Below are 19,887 nucleotides of genomic sequence, written 5' to 3'. Positions count from 1 at the left end.
GCACATTTCCTTTTGCTCATGGGCAGCATAAAATGGTTGGTCTCTATTAGCTTTTTGTTCCGGACCATAGCTGTTTTGCTTAGAATTGTAACAACAACAGGCTAAAGCACAACTTGTTGTCAGCATGCATAATTTAGGGATGCATGCTATCGTTGCCTTGTTGGGACCATAAGTATGAAAATAATATATTATTTTTAATAAAAAATATTATTATTATTACAAAGGTAAATATGAATTAATTTCTTAAATTTTTTTTGTTTTTGTTTAATTGATAGATCAGCACATATTGGTATTAAATTATCATTCTTACAATTGTCATTAGCGATGTTTCCATCATTTGCGAATAAAGCACCGTTTCCATCCAATGAGTCAAAAAGAACAAATTCGCACTTCCTTATAAACTGGCACTAAATATCACTAAGAAAAGTAGGAGAATCCACTGAATATAATAATTTTCATATGATAAATTACTTACACCTCAGAACGATAACACAATAAATGTGGTTAATGCTTTCGGAGGTGGATGCCTGCTGTTTGGGAATGCAGTCGTGTAAGATAATTATACAGACATACTTTGATGACAGACATTGCTCAGGCATTTCAGAACGACCAAAACAATATTTCAGATGCTGTGCAATGAGATCAGTCCGCTGGTTAGTAAAGTTATCCCATCCCATCGTGCAAAGTCACATGACCTTTTTTGATGCGCATGGTGATTTTATTCAGTAAATGTGTTTTCATCATAGTTTATGTGCATTTTTCTTATCGGATAAAAAGTTTATCCTACTCAATTGTGCGCATAAGTTTTCTATGAACATTTTTAGACTTAATGCGCATCTTGGTGTTTCAGTGCAGCATGTTTTTTTATGCGACATTCCAAAATGCACATAAAATAGGTGGATGAAAACATAGCTATTGTATTCTTATTGTGCTCATTTCTGCTGATTTTTACATTTAGTTTATCTTTGCTTTCTTGCGCTCTTAAAATAAATTTTAATAGCACTACATTCAAGTTATTATTAATCTAGCAGATCCATGAAGACTGAAAGATATACATGCTTTTTATTTACAGATATCAGCCTATATTTAGATTCCTATATCCACTTGTAGTGTTTAAAACAATTTCATTTTTTTTTTGTAATTTTTTTTTTATAATAACTGCAATATTCATATTCATTTATCGGTTTTCTTGCCTGATAAATAAACCAAAATGATTATCAGCTAATTGGAATCTACCAGAATTTCATCTCAACATCTCTTACTAAAAATCTCTCTAAGTTGTGCTAAGCTCTGTATTCATTCAGCCATCCAAAGTTGAAAAAAAATTCTAAATACGCAAGTCGACCCAGTTGACTAGTCTTTTCTGGTGTTAGTGTACAGGTAATTCTAATCTCATATACTCCATTTCAAAAATTGGCAGTCTCTCCCACCACCCAAGATGAAGCAGGAAATGACCCCAGATACTGTCTGAACTTTGAATCTCTGTCTTGTAGTGTGTACTTTGAAAGATAAAAAGAACCTTGACTCTGAGGCCACTAATTGGCCGACATAAAGGAGCGTTCCTGCTTTGAATGTGCGATAGGAAAAGGAGGAAAGCTGCTAGAGCAACAAGCAGCAGCTGTGTTTTGCTATGACTGTCTCGAGCTGGGCCGCTCCTTGCCAAGGACAGTTATTTTATCTACCCCGACTGACTTGTAACGCAACACCTGCGTTAGCACAGCCGATGAACTTGGGTGTTAGGCACGAGAGTACATTTCCCCTCTATGATATGTAAACAAGAAAAGGGAATCAGAAAGTATTTTTATTGGCCATGACACCGCAGTCGCTGCTTAACGTTTGGAATTTGTTAGGGTGTGTGTGGACTGTTTATGAGCATTTCCAAAGTAATTCTTCTGTTTATTGATTCATGTTCCCTAGAGGCTCCATAGAGATGTTGCAGTGTGCTCTCAGATAAACTGCCCTTGTCTTGTGATTGCTTTAGCAGTAGAGAGCAATTTACTGCCTGATTTACTAGGTGCCTGTGCCGCTGAGAGAGTGAGAGAAAAAAGAGAGCAAGGTTGTGGGAGAGCAAGAGAATATGTTTGTGCTCAACGTATGCATGTACACTTCTCAAATCGTGCCCAGCAGCGGTCCGCTTGGCACTCGTGTTTGTGAGTGTGTGTGTGTGTGTGAACTGGTCCAGTGCCAGCGTCTCTTTTACAGGAGTCTTGGGGACAGCGCTTTGAGTCTCTGGTGCTTGTTAAAAGGAAGACTGTGTGCGATGAACAGTTTGCAGCAGAGCACTGTGGGAATGCAGGTGTCTGGATGGAGGCACTTATTGTAATGTTTAATGGGCTCTGCATGCACGTTTACTCTGTTGAAAGGCTTTATGTGGCATTGTATTTATGGTTTCTGTTATTTTCTGTTTGCAGTTATCTAATACTGGAGTATTACAAGTGGATGTCCAATTACTTTTACTTTACTTTTTTAAATACTTTAAACTGTCTCTTTAAAATCATAACAGGCAGTGAAGAACAGGCAAGCTAGTTATTGAGAGTTAGGCCTGTTGTCAAAACAGACTGAAAGAACCGGTCAAAGAAAAAAGGAAAATTATTTATATTTGAGTGTTAATCATGATGTTGATGTGATTGCTAGCCAGCCTATTCATCTCATGCATTCAGTCAACATCTCTAAACATTTAATTCAGCTTAATCTTCTATTATTTACCTTAAGTGTGAGACTGCTTCGGATTTCTTTCGGATTTCAACCTGATAATGTTAATATCTGTTAATTTCAGTGTGATGTCTTGATTTAGTTACTACACCGCAAACCGGAATCAGGCCTTCAGCTGTGTTTAAGTGAGGATTTGCCAAATCTTTCATCTGATTTTCATCTCTGTTTGGGCTCCTCAAAGAGGATTAGGTGAGTTTGTTTGTTTGAAATGTCTTCACTTCACAAACCATTATGGATGGTGCCAAAACCTCTGTGCTGTATTCCTGTATTTAGCTGGCGTTGGGGAAGGGAGGGTTGGTATTTTTTTACGATTTGAATTAACCCTGGCAGCTTTCTCGATGGAAATGTCATCATTTAGAGAGCAGTTGCAAAGGAATGTAAGCAATGATTTGACAGCAAATATATCTTTGGTTGCCCTGGGTGTTTACTGTCTTTGCTGTAAGACTTTGTGGATCATGTTTTTCTTTAGTGTGAGTTTACCAGTTTGTGCACAAATGCATATTTGCGTGAGGAAAAATTTGTCCATGAATACCCAGGGCTTTGATCAGCCAAACTTTAGGCTTGCAATGGTGTCAGGGTATAATCTGACAGAAACCGCATCGATAACATTTCCAGACTGCTGTTTCAAATGCATTTCTGTCTCGTTCTCTGTGCTTGTTGTTGGCACAGAATTTAGGGAGAATGCAAAGCGAGTGTAATTTTTCTTCACCCATTTCCCATGAACATGTGCATGCAAACCTGACTGAAATTAAGGTATTACAGAAATAATTGACGGCAATTGAGGTACAGTTTTTTTTTTCCACAAGTTGTTTGCAGTTATTACATTTGTAGGAAAATGTTTCACCATGTCACTGCCACTTTGAGCAAATATTCACCCGCATCCAAAATTTAAGGCCTATTAAGCCAATTTGACACAGATTTAAAATGTAAAATTTCTTAAAATGGAGAGAAATTGCCTGCTAGACAGACATCCTAACTACTCACCACATAACCTTCGTGCATAACTTAATTCTAAAGTAGAAAAATATGTAATCTTATAATAGTATATTGCAGTAACATTTAAAACGTGCAGGAGTGATTTGCTAAAGGCAGAATGATGTTATTTCCAATTACAGCTCTGAGACCATGAAAATCTCACATTGTGACACCATATTTAACTTAATCTTAAACTGTTTTTGTTGGACTACATCATTGTTAGGGTTTTTTATAGTTTATTCTGCCTGCCCTTCAGCAGTTTGGATTGGTTTTTAAATACTTCTAAATGCAAAAGCTGATTGCTAACTGTTAAAGAAATACAGCTGTTGTAATGCAGCTATTTTCTTTAATATTGTGTATAAAATATTGTAGATAAAAAAATTAAAAAAATAAAATTAAAAAATTGTATTTGTATTACATGTTTTTAATGACATTTAAGTCTAATTTTAAAACCAGCAAAGTTTTTAGTTCCTGTTTTAGCACAGCGGATGATTGACAGGTGAGTAGGCGGTGCTTAACTGTTGTCTAGGACAGATCAGGGTTAAGTCTTTACACTACAAATGCAGTGTGGTCACATTTTTGACTATCTGAGAATGTTCAGTGATTGTATCACAAACATATTGTACCCCAGTTATGCTTGTATTTAGCACCGTCCACTTATGATCACATCACCCAAGATGAAAGCCAAGTATAAACAGAATCTTAGACTTATATTGAAGTGAGGGTTTGTAGCATAGTAGCTTGTGTGAGTGTAATAGACTTTGGCAGGCCTGTGGGTATCAGAGGCCCTTCTCCCTCACTGATGCTGTCTGTAACCAAGCCCCTGTGTCCATCTGAGCGTGTTCACTACGCACCCTGAGTTCACATCCGGCAGGCAGCCAACAGAGCCTTTATCCTCTGGATTGAAGCGAGCAGCAGGATCCTGTGCTGTCTTACTGATCCGAGAATAACCAGAGATAAGCAGTGATCCCAGACTGGAGTGATTCTTCCTAAACATTGGAATGTGCTTCCCCTTCCATGCCTTGGACTGGGTTTTCATTTAGAAGTTTTATGGATTCCGGATTAAAGTTTTGTTGGGTTTTAAGTCATGTGTGTTAGTCTTGAGGTCCTAATTTGTATTAGCGTACTCCTAAAAGTTTAGTTTTGGCAAATATATCAGGAAAACAGACCAAAAATACTCACTCATCCTGAACTATGCAGTTTTTTTCCACCTCACTGATGAAGTACAGAGCTGTATGTCCATGTAATACATCTTTAGAGCTCCCCGGGGTTTGGTCAGTTCTAAAAACTTGAAAAGTTTTACAACAGAGCACATGTGTACAGTAATTCTAGGTAGTGTCGGTCAATGTTCCTATGAAAGATACTGCATTCTTCAGTGACGGCCTTACAAAAGTCCCTCTATGAGCCACTGCCACCCTGTCTCCTGGCCCTGCCACCACTGTATGACAAGTGTCTCTGGGTCATCAGGACAGAAGAAAGACAAATGTATGTTGTCAAACAGTCTATCCCAGTAACAAAAGCATAACATTTTGGAAATAGCAAAATCTAATTACTCTTTTGTATAGTTGGTAATAAGTGCCTTAAACTGAGTGTCTATCTTGATTTTCTTCCTCAAATCTGGCAAACTTGGACAAATCCAGGAACTATCTAACAGAAGATCTTAAAACATGATTTTGTTTCCCAACGGACTGATTAAAATCTGTACACCCTGACTTTTGAAGGTTGCATAATATGCAATCTGATTTGGCCTTGTGGTTTTTTTTTTCAGCAGTGTGTTCCAGTTTTGTGTGCAACATGAATATGGTCACTGAACAGAACTGAGTGTCGGATTTGTCAACTGAGACTGAGATTAGTTTTGATTCTTGAAGGCACTACTTTAGTCAGTACTTTATTCAGTCACATTTCATGTAACTTGGAGGAATAGTTAAAGCACATCAAGTAAGCATGTTTAAGTTTCCATTTACTATGAGAGTACTGGGCTTGTGTGTGGTTCTGCTGACACAAGAGCTGTAGATGTAGAACACGCAATGTAGAACACGCAAGAAAAAATTGTTGAAAAAAGTTGTAATTTTTGTTTTCTTTGTGCACATAGTATTCTCGAAGCTTCATAAAATAGTGGTCCTACCACTGATGTCACATGGACTATTTTAACGATGTTCTTACTACCTTTTTGGGCCTTGAATGTGGTAGTTTGGTTGCTGTCTATGAAGGGTCAGAAAGCTCTTGGATTTCATCAAAAATATCTTAATTTGTGTTCTGAATATGAACAGGTTTTACGGGTTTTGAACGACATGAGGGTGAGTAATTAATTACAGAATTTTATTTTTTGATAGAACTATCCCTTTAAGAGAGTCTGTGTTTTCAGAAGACTTGGATTAAACCTTTTTTTCAATCTCTTTCTGTACTTTTTGAAGCATCAGCGTTTTGGTGGAATAAACTTTTAATGGACACAAATCTCTGATAGCCGAATTATAATAGGCCGCCTAATAAAAATAGTAATAATAATAATTATTATTATTATTTAATACATTTAATAAGAGAATGAGCCTAATATCGTCTTGACTATCGACAGATCTGCTATCGTCAATATCTCTGACTATCGGCGATACACAATACTATCATCTATCAGCACAACCCTGAACCTTTAATTAATTTTTATTATATGGAACAGAGTACTAAGTTTAAAAAGTTAGGAACAAAATATCCTCCCAAAGTTAATTTACCCCACATAGATTCACTAATCCAGTTTTTTGTTTCTTGAATTATGGCTAGCTTTGCTTTGTCCGTGTCAATAGCCTTTCTGCTTAAATTCTGGAGTTTCAGGTTTCTTAGAGGTTTTTTTCAAGTCTTAACACAAATATCCTTAATATTTCCATGAATCTAACCTGAAAGTCTTTAAAGAAATTGTCCAGAGGAACAAGCTCGAGAGAATGCTGTATGTACACGTGAGCTCACATTTTAATATAATGAAAACTAGAGAGTGAGAGGACCACCCTTGATCTGCTATACATGTTTTCATTCAGTTTGGCTCTCCCAAGTGATCTGGTTGAATTAATGCAATCAGAGCCATGAGAATTACGTTTTCTGAATCAAAAAGCAGATCGCTGGTTTATAAGGTCTGTTTTCTTAAGCTTGACGGTGCTGAAATGTTGGCTTTCACAAGCCTGCGGTCAGAGTTTGATTGCCTTGTTCCCATAAACTCAAACTGACTCTATGAGATGTTTGATCTGAATTACGTATTTTATGTGGAAAAAGAGATTTGTCCTTCAGTCCAGGCAGAAATCCTGTATTCTACCATGCTGTTTGTCTTCTGGTTAGTGTTTGCTCTTCAGCTCTTGAGGTTTTCTCACCTTGCGTTATCAGTTCAAAAGCTTTAGATGAAGAACATTACAAGGGTGTTATTATGGCTGCAGGTGCCAGATCTGTTGGTGTTTGTCTGACTGTGTTGGCAGTGTTAAAGGAGAATGGGCACAGAGGGCAGCTAAGCCCGACGTAGCCCAGACCATATGTAGGCGTTGTGGTTGGGAAGTTGGAAAGTTACACCACCGTGAGTGCCAGGGTAGCCAGTGCACGGTCCAGGACTTGCAACATAACCCGCATGTAGCACGATAATTAAAAACATGGCACAAAATTCCTTTTTGTTGCCATTTGATCACACCTGTGTGTGATAAAACTGCTGGAGTCCGAGATGGAGAATGTTTATGGATGTGTAGTAGGTCTGCATATATTTATGGAGTAACACTTCTGAAAGATTTCATATTGGAGGCTTTGTTTTTTGGTTTAGGTTTGCTGTACCCAGAGATTCTTAACTAATCATTTAGTACTTTGATCTATTACTTTGATCTGACAATAACACAGTTTTATATGTTATCAAATGGTCTTTTTAACAAGACGCAGATTTGAGGTTTTGAAGTTAGACTTTCATCCATTAAGTGGATTTTATCATTGCACAAGTCAATGACACATTGCTGTTTAATATTAAATAGTTTATTTGTTTTATGATTTGTGAATAGTAAGTCTGTAGTGTTGAGTAACTACTTGATCGGTTAGTAGACTTTTATACGATACCAAAATCCGAAGTATGTTCGTCCAAATCCTACTAATGAAAAAGTTCTGTGGTACTACTGTATGTTTTTTTTTGGGGGTGGGGGGGGGGGGGTATTTTTGAAAAACAATTGGATTCATGTGGTATATATTGAAAGTACCATGAAATTGCATTCCAATATCATTGGTGTACCTCAACAGCATCCCTTTAAAGAAAGCCAGTTCACTTTGGTGGCCTTTTTGGTAACACGGGTTTTCTGTGCAGGTGAGATGAATAGAAAAACTGCTTCTATCTTTTTTGAATATTGAATGACCAAATCTCAAAAATGTTTTAATTTAAAGATACATGTCAGAGGTTTCCTTTCACTGGTTGCCTTTTTTAATCCAACAATGCAGTGGAAACTCATTCTTTTAGGGAACTCGATGATCTGGTTCTAGGCAGACACTGCCAGTGTAGCAGGAAGTGAAGCGCTGTCTCCATTGTCCCTCATAGATGGATGAGCTCCGGGAATGTCAGACAGGGCTGTGGACTCCAAGACCTTCTCCTTTTTTTCCCCCTCCTCCTCCTCCTGCTCCCCTTTTTATGTTTTTCCAGCGAGTTGTGAATTGTGCTCAGCATTTGAAGCTCACACTTCACCACTAACAAACAGACATCGGTCATCTCCTAAATTTTAACACCCCACGAGAGGAAAGATTAGAGGCTCTGAGTCTCTCTCATGTTTACCTCCACAGCTCTCAGAAGCTGGATTGCCTGCTGCCCTATTTTTAGTCAGAAGAGTATAAAAGTCTTGCTCTTCTCTTTGAATGTTGCTACGGTGCAAATAAAATCATTAACTACATCTGGAACCTCAAAGCGAGGACTTGATAATATGGAAGCTCTTTCATTTATTTTCCACATGCGGCAAAGTGGATGAAGTTTGTCGCTTCTTGAATCTAATGAATGCTGCTCTACACTAAAGATTTTTGTTGACTGCTTTGATGTTGTTTTCAGTTTTTCACTTAGGCCAATTAAGTTCTCAGTTAGTTTGATGTAGCCTACACTTTTAAAACCTACTCTTCATAAAAGCAAGATTAAATTTTAAGACGCGGTCTTTTACTTTACTTTAGCATGAAAACCATCCATCGTTTCCTCAATATTTGCATTATTTTTGCTGTGCGCACCTTCGCGCTTGTGCTGATGCAGAGAGTATAAACCAGGCTCTACACTCGAAGTGCTGTGCAGTTCAAACAAGTAGCGCAGTTTGGTTATGCGTTCGGTTTCGTTTGGCATTTGATGTTTCACATATGCAACAGAAATGGCAGCTCTTATGAGTTAAACAATGAAATAAACAATGTAATTTATTTATATATAAATTACATTTATTCATAATTTGCAATCTGAAAGGCATAAATAATACATATTATGTGATCAACTAACGTAAGACGTAGTGACAACACAGCTTTTTCCTATTTTCTGTAGCTTACCAATTTTTACACAGGTATACCTTTTTATGTGCTGTGCATATTGGATCTTGTAAGCCTGCGGTGATGGCTGTACGCAGAAATTCAAGGTAATAAAACACCCGGCCTCTCAACTGTTGTCATTGTTATTTGGGCCCCCTTCACATGTGGAAACCATTATATCCTGTCTGCTGGACTGAAAAAAAACAGAGCTGCCGCGAGTTGGAGATCTGCAAGAGAATCCGCTCCATGACCTGGTCTCTCAACGGGCCCCTCAGTGTTTGCACAAAGAGGTTTTGTTATTGTAGGACCCCAGGCACCGTCGCCCCTCCACCGACACTCAGTCTTTCTCTCGGTGGAGGGGCAGCCTAAAACATAAGTTCAGCCCAGATCGGATAAAGAACACACTGGCATAAGGTGTGTTATCTCTGTAGGTGATTTATCTCCACATTGTAAGTTGAGTGAGGCCCAATGTATATCCCCATTTAAACAGTATTTTGATGCTGGATGTGTTAAAAGATTCTTTTATAATAATAATACTACACTTTTTTTTATATAATAATAATAACACTACACTACACAAGAAGACATCCCAGACAGTCATCAGACTAGGCTGAACTGCACATGGTCCAAGACCTTGAAAGTATATGAATGCAATGTTTTGTCTGTGCTAGTAAACTGTAACTGTGGAAACCAAAGTCATTTTTGCGCCAGCCTTATACAGTGTCATTACTTCACCTCTGATGATCAGATAAGTTTGAGAAGTTTTGGTATTAAAGAACCATTAAAACAACTAATGCTCCATTAACCTGATAACTCTGTGAGATTCTAAATGCAGTCCACCCATATATGCTCGCATGTGGAACTCATTTTACACTCACTCTCTTTTCGTCCACCCAACCCCCTCACAAACACACACACTTCAGTTTATTCACTGCTAATGTGAAACACGTCAGCTGCACTTCAGTATCTGTTAAGGCTTGTTTTTTCTGACAATATTTATGAATGTATGTGAGAAAAATACAACATATCTGAAAAATATCTGACTTTTCACGTGTCTTCTATATCTATCTATCTATCTATCTATCTATCTATCTATCTATCTATATATATTTATATTTATATATAGGACTATTTTAGAGAAACTACATAAATATCAATATAAATATCTTTTAAAATATGTAATATTGATGTAATTTATATTTCTTAATACTATATAGTTATATTTCTTAATCCTAGGTGTTATTGAATGATATTCATAAACCATGACATTTGCAGTATATAATGTCCAATACACTGCAATAATAGCATGGCACTCTTTCGTTCGTGAGGAATCAAAATTTGAGTTATCTGTTGCTCTGTGGTTAAATCCGTAGTGCGTTTTCAGTATTCATTTGTCAGTTAATGTTACATTCAAATTGCTTTTTGGTTCTTGCCAGTGTGTATATTACGCATTTCTGCATATTCGGGTGCAGATGCAGAGTGCTGCCTTGTCTCTGGCTCATCCTTAGAAAACTGGGAGAGGGTGAGAGGGAGATGGAGAAAAAACACATCAGAGGGCTGGGAAGGATGCCTCATTCTAGAGCAGAAGCCTTTGTAGTGCAATGAGCACATTGCTTCTGAGAGTTTGAGCGTGGGGGAGGGAGAAAGGGGGCGAGCGGGGTACCTGCGGCAGGAAATCGTAATAACATCCCAGACTGGCTTCTGTTGTCTGGCCTTTCATCTTCTCTGTTTGTACCCAGTTTCCCCTGTCGCTGCCGCAGCAACTAGGTGTTGTCAGCTGCGGTGAGGAAATATGGGATTTCAAGTCAGATTGTCAGTTACTCTCATAAAACACATTCATTTGAAGGCAATTTTCAGTAGGCCTACATCCAGAAAAAACAAACATTTGAGCAAATAATTGTAAATAAAATTACATACAAGAGATAAATGAAGGTCATAATGAATTCATTGGGACGTTTGAGCATTTAAAAATTTTAAATCAGTTTTTCTGAGTTACTACAGTATAAACATTACAACTGAGTTGAGTTTTACAACATTTGTACGTGATGAGGTAAAAATACAAGAAGTTATAGTGCTAATGACATTTAATATTGTTTCCCTGTTTTTATTGTGAAATTGTACGCATGGATTTGCAGTCAGGAATTTGCTTTAGATGACATTTGTTTTTGATAGCAGTAATCAGGGTTGCCAGGTATGCAAAAACAAAACTAGCCCAATAGTGATTTTCCCACAGTTCTCCCCTCTGACGAGGGTCCTGTCTGTTGTAAGCACATTCTGGAGGGTGAGGGGAGATCTCTTTAACCCGCAGCAACAGTGTAAAAGTAGTTCAATTCCATGGTAAAACCACTGACATGGCAACCCTGGCAGCAACAGATATCTTAAAATGAAATTTTTATTATTTACTCACCCTCATGTTGTTCCAAAACTTACAGGACTTTCCCTTTTCCGTAGAAAAACAAAATAACATTTTGAAAAATGTCTCAGTTGTTCTGTCCATAAAATGAAAGTCAATGCATCCAATTTGCTTTTTGTTACAATGTTGAAGAATATTTCAAGAGTTTTGTCCATATAATGAAAGCTCATCATGGACAAAACAATTGAAATATTCTACAAAATATCACATTTTGTGCTCCACCAATGACATGAGGGTGAAAAGAAATGACAGATTTTTCATTTATGGGAACTGTCCCTGTCATATTTCCATATCATATTTCACATCCCTCATGACTAATAAACAATCTTAAAGTCAACTTAAAACGATAATGCTAAATAACCTATTTAATTATTTTTCTAATCTTTAAAATGTAACCACTTGGTTTTCCTCTGAAACAACATTTCTTGTCCAATGACATCACTTGGATAGCCACCACATTGCTAAATATTTGTTTTAGCAAACTCTTTAATCGTAACCTTAGTATTTTATGTAATGTCCACTTTTGCTCATCAAATAAGTTACAGATGAATATAATTAAGTCGTTTTGATATGTATTATGTTTATGATTTGCAAATGTCAATTTGGGTTGACTTACCTAAGAGCAAAAACGCATTACTGCTCTTTAACCTATATCTTTACTGCAGAGGTAAGGAGGGTCAGTCCAATGATTTAGACCTTGTAGGCCTAAAGAGAGGATTACGCACCTTTTCTGCTCATTGCGTTGTGAGCACACCCTTTCACTCCCTTGTACAATCCCAAATTAATGAGGATTAGCTGGATGGGCTCTGGCCTTTGAAGATGACTGAATTGCTAATAGGTTTATCCCCCTCCATCGCGCCATTTTAATGGAAATGCTGCCGAGCATCAACGCCGCAGCTCCAGTGTTATTCCGCTCCCACAGCGCGTCAGCTGTTTCCTCAACCAATGCCTGGAAACTTTACGGAAGAGTGTGTGCAGTTAAAATCCAATAAGCTCATCTGTGCCCATTAGCTTTGCGCAACTGCTACGAGGTATGCAGAGAATGACAGAGAACTTTTCTGTTTGTGTATTGAAATACGGACATGACTTATGGATTTCATTCCTTAGGTGGAGGCAATAATTGTTAAGTGGCTGCTTTTAGGCTGAGGGACACGGCAATCTTGATATAATAAACCACCCTGCAGAGGGCTTGGTTTTAGTAAATCTCACTTGCCGTGCCTATGTTGAAGGGAGTGCCGGAGCCTTGGCAAGCCTGGATCAAATACAGCATGAGGTTCAGTCATTCCAGACATCTATTCAACTGCACTCAAGATTAACCCTAGGGTTGACAAGATTAATAACCGCCCTGGACACCAAATTCTGAGCCAAAGCAGCTGCATATAGGCCTCTTTGTCCCCCACTCAGTTGAACGGTGGTATGTTATTGCTTAAAATCCTATAGCTTGTCATTCATTTTAATGTCAACTTGTGTCTGAGGATTTGACGGTGGATAGTGCAAACATGGAGAGGGCTTGAAGAGTCCTGTCGATTTGTAAAGTTTAGGCACTGAGTATTGCTGGTGGCATAGCTTGATGCTGCTCTATTTCTTTCTGTTGTTGCAGGGCAACAGACCAAGATCAAAGTGGTCACAGATGTAACTAAACAATTGCAACAATAATTTAAATTCTAGTCACCATTGGTGACAGTTGAGAAATCTTTGCTTGCATCCATGTCATCAGTTTTGTCATATTATCTCTCTAAAGCGGTAGTTCTCAATCAGGGGGCCTCAAGATGACTTAAAAGGATTTAAAATAAGACAAAACAAGAACTGTGATTCCCACGATCTTGAAAAACCTAGATATTTGATACAGCCTAATTTAAAAAAAAAAAAAAAATTCTAGACTTAGGAAAATTCATGTAAATTAATTCAATCTTTTAATTCTGTGAGCATTTTTTTTTTTTTTTTTTTTTAAATTTCCAGTTATGCCAAGATCTGAAATTCCTCATCCAGAATATCACAAACAAGTAGAAAAGTCATGGGGCCTTCAAATATTTTTGTGGACAATGGGAGTCTTGGTAACAAAAATACTGCCTTAATGTTTTAAATTTTGATTTAGAGGACTCAAAAAGATTCACAAAACCATTTTGAACTTGCTTGTGGGTTTATTTAAATCAAACTCATTTGTGAATAATTTAGAGTCCTCATTGACTTCACTAAATGTAAAGTCTTTTTTCAGTTACGTCCTATTTAAAATAATCTGGGAGCCTTAACTGTGATTAGACGTGACGGTATTCGGTAATGCGGTAAAGATCGTGGGCACTTCAAAATACCGTGAATAATTATTTATTACAAATTATTCAGATTTTGTGAATGCATATTAAGAATATTTTCCCCATTAACTGGTTACAGTGCACAACACCGCTGTATGAAAGATGCATGCGCACTCTCATGTAAACAAGCACGGATGAGAAGCGCATGGTGGAATACGTGAAAAACGTTCTGGATGAAAGCGCACATTCACTCTCTGACAGCAGATGGCACTAAACAGCAGAAATGCAGCCGTTTCCCTGGAAACCCTGTGAACAAAGCAGCTGCACTACTTTCTAAAAATGTATTTAAATGGTTTAAACAGCCATTCAGATTTTTGTTTTCACAGTGGTATTCATCACTGCAACAAATACTTAAATATTTAGACTTAATAGGCTATTTATTTTCAAACTTTTTTTACATTTTAATCTGGACTACAACATGCACCAGATTTTGTTTGAAAATGTTTTGATTCTTTATTGTTTGGTCACACTTTAGGCTACATTAAGGCTCTGTTAATTAACATTAGTTAATTCTTTAGTTAACATAAACTGCCAATGAAAAATGATTCTAAACATTCATTAATCTTAGGTAATTTCAATATTTAATAACACATTGTTAAAACTCAAAAGGTGTAACTGTGATATTTAATGAACTAACAGTTGTGTGTTTTTAACAAAGATTTAAAACTTCAGTAGCAAATGTAGCTATTGCTCATTATTAATTTTAACTTTTTAATTAATTAAAATTTTTACTTATGAGATCATATTGTAAAGTGTTACTTACTGGTCTTTGTAATTCATTTGAACTTTGAATTTTTTTTTTTTACTTTATAATTTTTTTTATGTATTTATTGTATGTTAAGGGTCAGTTCTTTCTGTTATTAGAAAAAAGTTATTAAACCTGTTATAGTTTGACAACACTTTTTAGCAACTAAATTTCAATACTGTGATGATACTGCTTACCATGATAAAAGCATTGGCAAGTAATCGCAACATGAAAATTTCATACCATCATATGCCTAACTGTGATGTATACTTCAGTTTATGAAACTTAAGTGAAAGTGAAAGTGAAGTGACATAAAGCCAAGTATGGTGACCCATACTCAGAATTTGTGCTCTGCATTTAACCCATCCAAAGTGCACACACACAGCAGTGAACACACACACACACACACACTGTGAACACACACCCGGAGCAGTGGGCAGCCATTTATGCCTGTCGTGCCCTAAAAGATTCAAGTCTTTTACAAAACACAGTCACTGTTTATTGCGGTGAAATTGACTGTAAGGGAAACTTCAGGTGAAATGCTGGAACCATAATAATAGTGTAGCGCCCTGTGTTTTTTTAATCAGTTTTCTTACCTCAAAGACCTGCCTCTCAAGAGTTTTCACGTTTGTTGAGAGGGTTCTCAAGTTACAAGCTGCGAAATTCCTCTTTGGCCTGGGTAAAGTTGTGAAAGCCGTCAGAGCAGTTCGAAAAACAAACCCACCACACCGAGGAAAGACCCGCGCTGGTGCCCGGTGTGCTATTTGTGTTTGTGCCTGTGTTTATTTTACAAGAAGGGTCTGAAATGACAAGTTTCTTCTTTCACTTAGTTTTCCACAGCTTCTGTGTCTGGAGCTTTATTCACAAAGGTGGAGCTCATCCATACATCACCCACAGTTTGTTTTGCTTTTTATAAACATGCGCTCGTGATGAAATTCCAGGCCTTAGGTGAGTGCGGACATGTGCCTGTTTCATCATCTTTAATGTGGGTGACCACCCTGACCTCAGACACATTTCACACTGACTAAAAGAGTTTCTTCTCTTCTTAAGTGTTAAAGATCATCCGTCCTCCTGATGGTGAGTGATTTTTTTGGACAGGGTGGGAATCCATCAAGTTGTTATGACACATTCCGCAGCGATATTCTGTGTCAGGATTGCCGTGGTAATGAGGCGCGCAAAGAGCAAATATCGTCATTGTGAGGAACTGTTGAGCTTGTAGGCTATTTTTGAAGGTTTACAATGGTAAGGTGCAGACATAGAAATTTTTAATTTTCCATAGCTCATTTAGCCCGGAATTGGGAGGCTTATGCAAAACATCTGCAGTCTTATTTAAGCAAATGTTTGGTGAGCTTTTGTGCAGTATGTAATGTAATTGTTGGCTTTAGATGTTTATCTAGTGTTTGTGTCTACGATGAGCAACATGTTGGCAAAACATTGTTGCAGTTGTACATGAAACTTGAAATCCACCTAAAGCCTGTGATTTCTTGAGACTTCTCTAGGAATTTTGCCACCAAAGAAATTACTCTGTGTACTTTCAGTAATAAGGAGATCACAGTTTTGAAAGAAAAATATAGTTAGTATAATTATCATCAGTTATTCATTATGTTTGAAGGGAAGCTACTTTGAACCTGTAGCTTGCTAAATTAAAAGCTACAGTAATAGCTTTTTTAGCATAAGGACCAATTCTCACTATTAACTAATTGCTTATTAGCATGCATATTGTTAACATAGTGGCTGTTTATTAGTACTTACAAAACCCATTTTCTCCATGACCATATTCTACATCCCTAATCCTATATCCAATACCAAAACTTAACTTCCTTACTATTAATAAGCAGAATGTTTGAGTTTACTGAGGCAAAAATCATAGTTAATTGTTTGTTTATAGCAAGAATTAGACCCAAAAATAAAGTGATCAAAGCGATAATATATTTCTTAAATAGAAATACTGTCACAGTAATACTGAATCAGTGTGTTTCAGTTTGTCAGTCACTGAAGCAGTGAGTTGTAAAAAGTAGCTCATTACTGGAAAACTGTTTTACACTATTTTGAACACAACTGAGCTACTATCACACTACTGAAAAATTACCAGAAAAGTCATTAACCAAAAGTCCTGGTGCATACGGATAAATTCTGCCAGATATTCTACCTGCAATTGCCATTTTCTTCCTTGTTTCAGTCTAACAGTTCCTTACTTTTATTTGTCAGCTTTCAGCAACAGTTCTCTCTTCTTTTCCACACAGAGAATCTTCAACTCCTTTGTGTATACGGAGAAGACTTCAAATGGTGAAACAGAGGTGCAGCAGGTGAGTTACTCATCATCATACATTGATATTGAGTGAGTGCTCTGTGTGTGTGTGTGGTCTAGAGGGGCAAAGGACACCCATTAAAATTCTGCACTTGCTGTCTGCTGTCTTTGAAGCCATCTTTGTGCTTTCTACTGCTGAAACACAAATTCCAACCTCTATTGACTGCGCCGTGTCCCTCCCTAACAAGCTCTAGAGAAATGAGAAGATGGTTGCTCATGCTTTAGCTCTTTCTAACATAAATGCTTTTGGCCCATGATCAAAACTCTCAGATTAGAAACCATTTTAAAAGTCTGTGGTATTAGGAGAAGAGCTTGTTCAATTACAAACATGCCTGTCTGTCAATATGGATAACGTTTAATAGAACGAGACAGGAAAATTATTTGTATTACACCCATGGCATAAATGTCTATTTTAAGTTATGTTGTCATGGTTTTCAAGGTTTAATGCTGAAATTTAAGAAAAATCTTTTTTGCAATTAAAGTTAGTTTTAAACTTGTGATGATTCTTTTAACTGTTGTTTTAAGTTTCTGCTATTATGATTTACTTTTCTCTTCTTCTTTCATTTTCTTTTTTTCCCCCCACTATCAAACCAAATGATTGGGCATTACAACAAAGTATAATAATAACCAATATCACATACAGCATACCTTCATAAGTTTTTAATATTGTTTGAGGAGATTGTTTGCAATGCACAACGTCAAGATCTTTAAATATGAATAATTGTAGAAGCTACCTTTGAGATTGTACAAGGTTTTTGCTTGAATTGATCAAGAACTATATAACTACAAATAATTTATTCCCAGTACCCTGTTGGGGTTGGATCTGCTCAAAATCATTTTATTTATTTGTTTGTTTATTTGTTTATCGTTTTATGGGTATTCTTTATTTTTTTTTTTATTGTTAAATTGCATTTTTGTAACACATTCATAAACTACTACTACAGACCTTATAAAGCTATATTCTACAAGACAAAGCAAAAACTGAATTTACATAAATTATTCTGTTCAAAAGTGTACATACCCTTGGTCTTTAAAAATTGTGTCCATCACCTCCTTGAGAATCAGTAAGTTGTAGTTTGTCTATATAGCCCATATATTTGTTATGCAGACTCTCAAACTAAACACACTGTTTTTATGATCCCTTCTTTTTTCATTTTTATATTATTACCTCAAAAATATATTGTACACAGTATACAGTATACAATATAATATATACAGTGTGTGCATATGTATCATCACAGCTAAAAATTATAATTTAGGCCACAGTAACCATGGAATTTCATTTCATTACTTTTCCATCTGAAACTGTGGGAATGCATTTCGTTTCTCCGTCACTTTTAAGACAGTAAGCCTGTCATGCACTAGTGTGATTTATTCTTGCCATGGGCCTCTCCCTCTTGCCTACTCCAGCTTCTGTTTTTGCTGTAAGGCATAAAGAGCTTTCAGTGTTAATACACTCTGTTCTGACCAGCCTCAAAACGAATCAGCATGAGTGGCAGCAACTGAGCTCGTATCCTATGAATGTGTTTCTCAGCGACACACACACACACACACACACGCCCTGAGCAAGAACGGACAGGTTGTTACTCTTGGGTTTCCGTGCCAAGAGAAGCTCTTTTGTGTGACATATTCCTGTACGTTGTCTCTCTCTCTCATTCCTCTCACCTGCAGCTATTTACCGGCTGCTGGTGAGAGATTAAGCCGATCGCTGGCAGGTTTTCCTAGCGACACCTCGACAGCTAATTGCCAAACAGGGTTTTTTGGGGTAGACGCTGATAAACCGTTCTGCCTGCTGAGGCAATCGAGACCTGAACGTGTTTGATTATGAAGTGACTCAGGCGTTGTCATGCTATAATGCTGTTTTGTTGTTTCTCATGAATTGGTACTGGATGTACTCGTATAAAAAGGAAAGGAGATGTAGACGAAGAATTAAAATGATTACTCCACTATTTTGGATCTTGCCGCTGGTGTTGTTGACTAAGCTGAGTAGATTCAGACTTATTGAAGTGTTACATTTAAGTGGAACATGTGAATCAACTTTTCCACTTATCATACATGTATGAAAACTACTTTGGGTTAAAATGATTGACTTAATATACAGCAGTAAGTACACACAAATGTGTGAAATTTAGAAATTAATAATTTTATTTTTATATTATTTTGTGGTATGGTAATGCAGCCTAAATACAGTCTGTTCTTAGCGCTGAAATCTGTATCTCATTAAATTGACCTAGTTTTAGTTTCTGTTTAATAGAGCTCTTTGTTTTGTTTTCCTAAAATCAGAAAGAGAATTAGCATATTCAAGAATTTCTTATTTGTTGAAGAATGAAGAATATGGGAATAATAATGGTTGTTAATTTGAGTAAAATTAAGAATTTTTGTTCTGCAACACACATAATTGAACCATACCTCTGATTTTTAAACCATTGTGTGTTCCTGAAAGTATAAAAAATATAAACGTCAAGCATGTAAACCAGACATTATTTTACTTCAACTTAGAAACCTTCTAAAACCTGTGAATTAATCTTTCATGTTAGCCAAAAAAAAAAAAAGTGCAGTATTTTGTAACAGCTTTGATTGTTGTTATTTTGTGGGAGGAAAAATAAAGCATTATATCAATTAATTGATTTACATTTTATGGTGTCAAAAAAAAACATCTGAAATATACGGTAAAATACTGGCAGCTGCGGTTGCCAGAACTTTACCATAAAAAATATGTCAGCAAATTTTTAGGATTTACAGACTTAACTTAAATTCACTGTAAAAACATGTATTTCATTAACTAATATAATGTTAATATTCCAACCAATTTTTTTTTTTAACAGTTATTCACTCTATACTAAAACTTACTGTTAACCGATTGACAGGTTTTTACAGTCTTCTACTGTTCAAATCACAATCATTTTTTACAGTGTGGTTGCTCATGTTTCCTTTGTAC

The 19,887-nt window shown here is 36.7% G+C and overlaps 1 protein-coding gene across 1 annotated transcript in view; it reads left to right on the top strand.

Moving 5' to 3' along the window:
• LOC109054251 (VWFA and cache domain-containing protein 1) overlaps positions 1–19,887 on the top strand; it is a 66,378-nt gene that overhangs the window by 8,555 nt on the left and 37,936 nt on the right. Inside the window, exon 2 of the mRNA XM_042725984.1 lies at positions 16,885–16,947. Within this exon, the coding sequence (XP_042581918.1) occupies positions 16,885–16,947 (63 nt within the window). The remainder of the gene's footprint in view (positions 1–16,884; positions 16,948–19,887) is intronic.

The sequence above is a fragment of the Cyprinus carpio genome, chromosome B6 (assembly GCF_018340385.1).
Source record: "Cyprinus carpio isolate SPL01 chromosome B6, ASM1834038v1, whole genome shotgun sequence".
NCBI lineage: Eukaryota > Metazoa > Chordata > Actinopteri > Cypriniformes > Cyprinidae > Cyprinus > Cyprinus carpio.
This window is presented reverse-complemented; position numbering and strand designations above follow the sequence as displayed.